General features: G+C 43.2%; 1 protein-coding gene across 7 annotated transcripts in view; it reads right to left on the bottom strand.

Moving 5' to 3' along the window:
- The window catches only part of sgcd (sarcoglycan, delta (dystrophin-associated glycoprotein)), a 156,359-nt gene that overhangs the window by 60,838 nt on the left and 85,345 nt on the right, over positions 1-10,176 (bottom strand). Inside the window, exon 1 of one of the 7 annotated variants that reach the window (XM_024262407.2) lies at positions 2-585. The exons of the other annotated variants lie outside the window; for them this stretch is intronic. Within the exon in view, the coding sequence (XP_024118175.1) occupies positions 2-84 (83 nt within the window). The 5' untranslated portion in view covers positions 85-585. Of the gene's footprint in view, position 1; positions 586-10,176 lie in introns of those variants that run through there. 7 annotated transcript variants of the gene reach the window in all.

Consider the following 10,176-nt stretch of genomic DNA (forward strand, 5'->3'; position numbering starts at 1 on the left):
ATTTCCCTCTTTCTCCGTCCCCCCCGCCTGCTGCGCTGCGCTGAAAGTCGAGGTGGATAAAAATGGAAGTGAGCTGAGGAGCATGAGGCCTTCACTGACCAGCTTAAAGTCAGGAAGACACCTCGCTCGCTCCTGCCCCCCCCGGCTTGTCAGCTTTTCCAATGACACGCAGCCCCGCCTCCTTGGGTCAAACCCGTGTTTCCTGGTGGACCTCCTCCCTCCCTGCAGCCCTGCCTTCCTGCAGTTTCGGAGCACATGTGGCTTTGAAGGCTGAAGGGGCGGGGCCTTTGTGTTATGTTGTCATGGCGATTCCTCTCCTCTGGGCCTCACAGCTGCAGCTCGTACGCGTTAAAGTGTCGAGATTGAAACGTGTTTCAGGTTCTCTGAGGGGTTTGAACGTTCCTCCTAAATGAACCGACTGTAGGCGTTTCTGAAGACAAACATCCATTTTTCATTTCAAAGTTCTTAGACAAAAGTCTACAACCTTTAACACTAAAAGAGACATTTAGTCGAGTTTGCATCTACATCATGACAAACTCAAAATCACTTTAGCCGACCCGATAAACCACAAAGTCAAACTTTATCATTAAAGAATGCACAATAGTTTTGCTTTGTTATCAATGACATTTATAAAAGTAACTTCAATATTACAATATTTCAATTACAACAGTTACTATATATTTGTATTTATAACAGTTGTAACTTATTTTACTGCTGACAGCAGCACACACTAGTTCCTTTCAAAATAAAAGCCTCTCAGTGTCAAACGTTCCTCCTGCTGCAGCAGCTTTACTTCAATTAAAAATACAAGACAGTCAAACATGGTTTTTATTAATAGGATTTTGCTGTGCCAACATCATTTTTTCCCTAAAGACATTTTTGTAGAATCTGTTTATTTAAAAAAAAAAAAAATTCAAAACATTAAGAATAAAATGAGCTTTTTATTGTCATTCTGTAAGATGTGAGGCACAAAACACACAACCCAAAATCATTTTTAATCCTTTTAAACTGCGTTTGTACAAAACTTTATCCACTTTAGTGTAATTTACCAAAATAAAACAACATTTGGAGTCTTTTATTTGACTAATTATGAATTAAAAACACACATTTAAAGAACATTTCTACAGAATTTCTGACAGTAAATTAAACTTTTGTTGCTTAGCTGTTTGACATGTTGAAACTCTAAACAGAAATGAGCAAACTTAAACCACTAATCTATTATGTATTTAATCGTTAGCATTTCTCTGTCGAGCTAAAGAGCCACAATCAAGGATAAGAGAGCCGCAGGTTACAGACCTATGAGATCATGTCAGAGATTTTCTTATCATATAGTGATAAAGTTCAGTCCATCCTCTTCATACCAATATGTCTGTTTAAGTAAAACACTGCTGTAGCAAAAAAAACAAAAAAAACATTTAAAGCTCAACAGAAACCAGGAGCTCATAAACTACCAAACAGTTTTGGGAAAGTTATACTGTAATAGATTACATTTACCTGGTGATTCAATAGTAATCTCTCTCTTTACAATAGATCCTTCAATGAACTGTATAATAATGTGATTCCTGCTTTAGTTGTACGGTACCTGCAGCAGTAGAAGATCATCTAAAGTTTCTAGCTTTGTATTACAATAAGAAACATGTTTCACTGATTCTAAAAAAACGTCCAACAAACCATCAGAATCTGCTCTTCTTAATGACTGATGATGGAAACTGTCGTCTGCATTTCCAGGATCCGTCTGCTGCTTTTGATACTGTGGTCCACAAGGCCTTACAGCCCAGGGTAAAAGATTTCTGGGGTTCCACAGGGTCCTATCCTAGGACCTCTTGTTTTCTCTGTACCTCCTTCCTCTGAGCTCCATCTCAACAAAACACAGTTTCCTTTGTTATTCTGATGATAGTCAGATATTTCACCAACGACAAAAGGTTTCTCTGTCTCAGTATTACTGTCTGGACGATAGGACATTAAAAATAAAAACTGGACGGTTCTGAGCTTTTTACATTCTATGACCAAATAAAGCTCTAGTGTTTGGTCCAAGTAGCTTCTATTAACCTGTAACTTTATCTATGTTGGTATCAGCTAGTCATTCCTCTCGGGTCTCCTGCAGGTCCAGAATGATGCTGCTCGGGTTCTGGTCAGAGCGTGAAAGAGGAACCACGTCACACTGATGCTGGCTTCACTTCCTTCCTTCCTATAACTGTCTGTAACCTGCATGTAATCTGTATTCAAACTCTGATTCAACAGCAAAATCAGATTTCTCTCTGCTGTTGTCGTCATTGTCAATCATCCAAACAAACTAAGCCTCACAGAGGGAGCTTCAGCTCACAGGAGCATTCTTCAGTTTCATCCAGAAAGATGAAGCCTTTGTCTGAACACAGGAGTCTGTCAGAGTCTGAGACCTGGTCCTCAAACAGAACATGAATCCTGATACCAGCAGGTTAAAGGACTGAACAACAGGACAGACGGCTGTTAGCTCTGAGGAACACGGACGTGTTTGAAGCCTAAGAGAAAATCTGGCTCAGTAATTTATGACACAACAGCTCACAGTGACTGACAGGAGCAGAAAAGAGTTTTTTCTTTACGCCTGATGGTTTGAAAGTCTGTCTGAACAAAAACTCTCTGGACAGGTTCTGAGGCAAATATTAGAAAATACATCAAACTGATTATTCCTCACAGTACTGTGTTACAGCAAAAAGTAGTAATTCGTTATTTTAAATCCAGAGGACAAATCTCACTTTCACAGGAGGATCGGTGCTCAGAGATCTTAGATCTTCTTCTGGTTTGTTGATGGCGCTAACGTCTGGTCCGTCATTCGGGTTCTAGCGTTTTTTATGACCAAACCACGTTTCTTCTCAGATGTTCACAGCAGTTTTGCTTTGGAAGGATGTCTTTTTGCAAAAACATCAGGCGTTGTTCTGGCAGGCCTTTGGGTTCATCACAGTCCAAAACTTTCAAAACAGCAGAACTGTGGTTCTAGAGGTTCTGCGGTGCGTGGTGAGCCAGGATCCTGGAATACTGATGGAGGATGTATAGTACAGGTAAGCTGCCATCATGGCGTCTGTCTGGACATTATGGTGGTCCCTCGCTATAATGTGGCTCATCTTTTAAAGGAGATTTGAAAAATGAAAATAAAAAGGGAGGCGGGCTGAGCGGGGGAGGTGTGGTCAGGATCTGTGATCGACAGTAACAGTGAGGTTAGCTTGAGATAACGCAACGCCTTCAATATGGTGAGTAGTCCTGAACAGTCCTGAGAGTAGTCCTGAACAGTCCTGAGAGTAGAGTAGTCCTGAACAGTCCTGAGAGTAGTCCTGAACAGTCCTGAGAGTAGTCCTGAACAGTCCTGAGAGTAGTCATGAACAAAGTGATGCCAGAATCACCACAGAACTTTCTGAGGATTTTTCTCCTCCACCTCCTCCAGAGGCAGACACTCATGGTCCAGACTGAAGAGGACCCGTGTCTGAGTGGTAAAATGATGCTAGCATCATAGCTAATAAAGGCTAACTTATTAAGCTAACAATCCTGAGTGAACCGTTGATTCTAAATCCATCATGAGTTCTGTGGATTCAGTGACAATTGCACTCAACACTGTTGACACTGGAAAACTGAAGACAAAGCAGCAACAAGCCATGCTAAAGCTAACACGCTAACCACAGACCGTTGCAGAATAAAAGATAGGCGGAGCTTTTATACTGGAGCTCCAGAGCATGATGACCTGGGACTTGCACAAGGTGACCAATCACAAAATTCAACTGTAATACCTCGTTTCAACCTGTAGGGGGCAGCACAAAGACTATTTTAGAATATAATTTCAGGAAGTTTATTCTGAATCAGCAAAAATGTGGCAAACCAACATACAGCACTTTAAAGCCCCATTTATATAAAAAAACAGACAAAAGGTTGATTTAGTGTTTGGTTACCCTTCAAACAAGAGAGAAAAGTGTGAAAATGTTCATGTCTGTCTGAAAAAATCTCTCTAAATGTGTATAAAGGGGCGTTACTGCCTTAAATAAAGATGACTACTTTGTGGATTTTGGCTGTCAAGGTCATTTTCAGAATGTAACTCCTGTGATAAACGAGGGGCACGCAGAAACACCAGCGACATGAACACTCTCAGAAATATGAGCAAAGCTAACAGGAACACCACTGCAATGTTTTTGAGGCAACCAGAAGTTTGATAGCTTAGATTCTCCCTGATAAATCAGATGATGGAGGACCATGTAGAGCAGGATCTGCAGAGGATAGCATGTCCACCGTTAAAATATCTGAGCATTTAACTGGGTGACTGACAAACACTGAGGTTAACTGATGCTTTTAGGCCATCTGACGGCCTCTCTGTGGTTGTTTTGGACCCAAAAGCTGCATAGCATCAGTAAATGAGAGTGTCCTCGTGCACGTGCCCCCACACTCAGCATAAGAGCTGCAGCCATTTAAGGAATGCAAATTCCTCCTCTCCACTTTAATGTTCGCGGCCTGACAGCGAGGGAGGAAAAAGCCTCACAAAGCTGCTCCGACAAAGCTCCACTTTCTTCGCTCTCGTCTCCTCTTCCTCCCTTCACGGCCACACTGATCCCATTCTCTCTGCCTGCTTGTTTGCCCGTTTTTTGTAGGTTACTTTGTGCTTTGATGTTACATCCAACTCCTCCACGAGGAGTCCCTTTGATAAAAGAGGAAGGTGCTTCTTCATAAAAGGAGGGTAAAAAATCTTTTAAAGCTCTGCAGAAGCAGCTTTAAATCCAACACCCCCCACCCCCCAATCCACAGTTTTGACAGCTCCTCGTCTCCGTTAGCTCCTCAGTGGAGCCGCCATGAACATGCACCGCGCCCTCAGAGGAGACGATGGAGAACAACGGGAAGCACTGTCTAACAGGCGGTCCTGAATGTTAAACGAGCAGCTGGGATGGAGGCCACGGATTCAGGGGGTGGGGGTTCTCGTTTGTCCCTGAGCTGCGCCTGCAGCTCCACTGCATGGTGTGTTAATCAGTGAAAAGGGGGAGAAACCTCCATGAAGCTCCTGGTGAGGAGGAGCAGGAGGAAGGAGCCTGCAGAGGTTCTGAGGACTGAAACATCGAGCCACAAGACATGAAATAATCCTGCAGACATCGTTTATTCACTCTCAGAATGTACATCAATTCAGACACTGAACATCAGGGGTGAAGGGAAATATCGATTCAGCAACATATCGTGATATTTTGTGATGTATCACAATACTTGTATTGGTTTAAAATGCTGAGAGGACAATACTTAATTATTTATGAGCGTCCTTCGGCGTCTAAGTTTTGTTTTTAACTTAAACCTCCGACCACTAGTTGGCAGCACATGGAGCCTCTTTGAGCAGATCTACACCGTGACCAAAACAAGATTGTGTGAAATATTCAGTCCTCCTCACGGTTCAGTCAAAATGCTGTCAACAAATCGGGCCAAAGTTCTGCTGAACTTCACAGCTGTAGATTCTAGACCTGAAGTGTACAAGCTCTGGAAAAAGGCCAACATCGTGGTGACCAGCGGTAAAATCGGCGTTTACTTCAGTGTGTGAGAAAACGGAGCTGCAGTGCAGATACGTAAATAAAGCATCTTAGCCCCATTATAGCGCCACTTCACCATAGGGCTGGACGACATGACGAAAGAATAAAATCTAGGATTTTTTCATTCTGTTTTAGATTTTGACTTTTTTTCTCCCTGCTTTTACTTTCTTTAACAAAAATTAAAAATGACAGAATATATTTAACAAAAGCAAATGTATCTGAACATTATTTTTGTAAATGGCTCTAACACAAAGTGTAACTAAATACAAGCTGTAAAAATGTCTGTAGAACAAAGCAGTAGGTGTTTTGTGAGCTCCCGCTAGCATAAGCATCTCATAAGGAGAAACACACACTCGGCACTGCACTTCGGTAACAACAGCCCTAAAACAGGTTTGATGCTCCAAGTTTGAACTCTCCACACCAGGGACAAAAATCTAGTTTCTTCTTTTTCAGCTCAACACGACTCTGTAATGTTACACAGAGACTACCAATAAAGTTCCATACAAAGTGGATTAATTCCTGTTTTATTTCTAAAACACAGTTTTTAGGAATGTCCAATGAATTTAATGTCCTGTATTTATCCACCTCGTCTTAAAGTTCGCTCCATAAAAATATGGAAAAACTTTAAACAACGTAGATGACATGTGGAACGCCTCGTTAGCATCATTAGCATCATAGGGCACGATAGCATCATTGTGTAACAACAGCACTGTCTCCAAATCCACACTTTTATGAAACTTTCTGTTATCCATCATGTTTATGTTAAAACTGCCTCATGTGCTGCTGATTCATCAGCCAAAACTAAACACTAGCAGAGAAAGCTCCTCTTTGCTAGCTGCCGCTTTCACATCTGCACTCTGAGAGAGACGGGCGGGTCGGGCCAACCAACGAAAACCCAAGAAAGCAGAGAGTTGGGAAAATAGAAATCTCAATTTCCCAAAAATAAACCATCCAAAAAAACAAATTTGAATTGACTGATTAAATCGATTTATCGCCCAGCTCTCCTTCATCGTATCACGATACGTATTTTATCGTCAGACTCTTGCCAATGCACATCCTTACTAAACATCAGAAGTTTTAACGCAGGAAAAAAGAACTTTGTGCTAAATGAATGTTCTGAATATTTCTATAATCACCTTCCATAAACTAACAGTCTTCTCGAGAAGCTCACCTGAACTCTGGTGCAGATAAAGAAGGTGAACCCTGGTGTGATTAAGAGCAAAAGTCTGACTCAGTTTAGGGTCGACTAAACGTTTTTAATATCGTTATCGCACATAATAAAAAAAAACGATATCGCAATATGAAAATTCCCATATCGCCCAGCCCTACTTAAAATGAACTCCGTCCAACAAGGCTCTGAACATTAAAAGTTCAAAGAACAATAAAAACAACAGCTAAAATATCAAAAAGAATTACAGATAAAAATTATAAAAAAAAGGGACATAAAAGCATAAAAACACAAGATAAAAGCAAAGCTAAACAAACACTAAAACACAACAGCACAGCAAAGTCTCATGCTGTGTCAAATGCAGGTGTTACATCAGGACTACAGTACCCAGAATGCCTCCTGTTATGCTCCTCCTACAACTCGCTACAGAAAATGTGATTTTACTGTTTCAGAGAGAACATCACCAACATCACCGACCAGAGGGAACCACACAGTCCAGAACCTGCACTCCAACTCCACAAGGAGAAACAGGTCAACACAGCAGGCTCCTCCCCCTTATTATGCTGCCCTCCAATCACAGGAGCAGCAGGCAGCGAGCGGACTTCAGGTCCAAACTCATGACCTGCTGACAACCAACGGGACGCTGTCACAAACACAAAAACGCTCTGATCCACAGAAAAATGTCTGAGGATCAGAGCGGGGAGGCCTGCGCCACGTTTTCCTTCTGGATAATCGAGGTTACCCCATCTCAGTCAGCCGGTACCGCCCCCCCAAGAGCGTTTCTATTCCTGAGACAGTTTTCGAGTCCAGCTTCACATGAGAGAGCTCCCCGTGACCACGTACCGGGTCATTACCGGGGGGTGGGGTTGTTTGCATGATGAGGGGTTATCTCCCTGTACAGATTTTAAAACTATCTGGTTTATCTTTGTCTTTTTCTGCAGCGTGACATGCTGCTGTTCCATCGGGATTACACACTCAGCATCAGCTCTGCAGCCCGAACCGCCGCTGCTGCGCCGGGCGCTGCGGCGGCGCCACGCTCCATCCTTTCAGCCAAGTCTCACTTTGACACCATTAGCATCTTTAGCTGACAGCATTAAAAACACCAACTGTATAGCAGTGACATAATAGCAACTCTCTGACACTGACCAGAGCAACACCCCAACAGTCCACCTTCATCACGGGTCAAGCGGATGTCGGCGAGACTCTGAGCCACAGCCTCCTGTGTATCATAAAAAACCTGTTTGTGCTGCATTTGAATAAAAAAACAAAGTGGATCCAGTTTCAGCTTAACTTTCCAGTCTGTTCTGTTTCCACTCGTTTCCAGTCCCAATCTGGATCCACTCTTGGTGTTGTTGAAAGTAAATCATAAGATCCCAAATGCTGTTAAAGTTTAGCCAGTGCAGTTTCTGCTTAATGCATAATGAATGAAAGCACTGCCTTTAGTTATGTAATTTAAAAAGCAGAACATGTGTTTCAGTTGGATCTGACAGTAGCGTGAGGAGAACACGCTCCAGAGGAGGAAGATGATGCTCCTCCTCCTCCTCCTCTCTGCTCCATTAACATTCACTCCTTATGATGTTAGGGACTGAATGTTCACCATGGAAAATAATGGTTTGATGATACATCATTATTAATAATCATTAATAGATTCTCACGCTGCATTTTTAAATGTTTATTTTAATCGTTTCTTCCTAGAGATGCAGGACTCTCAGAGCGATCTGCCGCTGGGGGGCGGAGTCTCTGCTCCTCAGACGGATGCTGGGCCGTACAGCAGCTTCCTCCCATCTTTCACGGATGTGTCAGAGTGACGTATGATTCCTGAGTGCGTCCTCACAGGTGTGTGTGCGTTTGTCTGACACACACAGGGGAGCTTGTTGTTTGTATTAAGTCCTCGTGGGAATCTTCCTTAAGGCAGGAAAATCCGCAGCCAGAACCGCTCAGGCAGAGAGTCTGGTCCATTTCTCATCTGTCACCATGTGTTTGTGTGTGTACACACTCCAGTGTGCACGTTTCAAAACAGCCAATTACAGGTGCACAGCAACCTGACAACAGCACGGAGAACTGGAGCGCATACAGAAACGTCATCATGAATGAGTGAGAGCGTGAGCGTGAACCGGGTCGTTCCTCTCAGATCGGGACGTCGACATCGAGAGGCAGCAGCTCAAACTCTGCTCTTATGTCACTGTGAAGCCAAAGCCTCTAACAGACTAATCAAGCTCTTGTTTTTGGCTGAAGCCTCAGCAGAATGTTTTAAACATGAGGAGATCTCCTCAGCTTCAGGGGACCAGCAGCTCTGACACCTGCAGTCAGCAGGTAGACGCAGACAGGTGGAGGCTGCTGTCTCCTGCACTGATGGAGGCAGCTTCATTATGACCTCCACTCTATTCACACAGTCTGCTGGGCTGCACTCCCACCTTTGTTTTCACATCTATAAAAGCTTTTTTTCTGATTTAAAGGTCATATTGGAATGTTTGTGTGAAGCGTGTTGGACCGGTTCAGAAGACGCTGCCTTCCTTCCTTCTTTTGGATTTGTTTCAACCACATCACGGTTCTCATGAGAACCTCTTCTTGTGTGTGACGTCTGCAGAGGACGAATAAATCTCCATCCTAGAGAATCCAGGGTCACTTAACACTTCCTGATTTAAATATGGCAGACGATGTTCTCCGTTCGGTTCTGCTAAAGCTGAGCCTCTGCTAACATTATGCAGGAACAGCTCAGAGCAGCCAGGAAAAAACAGGTGGAACCGTCTCTGCTTCTCAGCCTTCTCAAACTGACATTCTGAGGTCACTTTACTGTGATGAGTTAGGAAGACCCAAAACGTCAAAAAGTGATGCAGGGGGGGGGTCCTTAACCAAACGTCTATATGTAACAATGTGTTGGAAGAACTGGTCTGTTTTTGACCCGAACATGTTCAGGATGTGATCCTCCAAGAAATCTGGAGTTCTAAATCTGGTACTGGAGCACTCCCAGAACTTCATTGGTTCTATTTGGCCATTTCTGTAAAGGTTCTGCCCTTAATCCTCCTGTAATCTAGGAGATCAGATCAACGGTCAGTATGTTTAGCTGCTGGTCCAGAATGTGTTAAAGGCCTCGTGCGGTGAATATCGTGATTTTTCTTAAACTGCAATAAAACATTAGTATTTATGTCACAAATGAACCCCTGTATAATTATTTTGTCACCCGCGGCCCCGTGCACTCTCTTCAAGCGTTCAAAGATAGCGCGGTCGCTCAGATTTTGGGCAGCCACCGATAAGTAGGTCATAGGTCGTGTGACGTCAGTACAGGAACATACAGCTAGATCCGCTAGTGTTGTGATGACTTTCTGGGCATGGAATTACTTAACATCATAGAATTTGGACTGCCGTGGATTTAGGGATTCGAACGGGATAATGGTGAATAGGTTTGTGGTATTCGGGTGCAGTAATGTGCCGAAGAAGGGGGTCTCCCTTCATGAATTTCCCGTTTCAATAAAGGAGAGGGGCGCTCCC

This window comes from Oryzias melastigma, linkage group LG14 (genome assembly GCF_002922805.2).
Source record: "Oryzias melastigma strain HK-1 linkage group LG14, ASM292280v2, whole genome shotgun sequence".
NCBI lineage: Eukaryota > Metazoa > Chordata > Actinopteri > Beloniformes > Adrianichthyidae > Oryzias > Oryzias melastigma.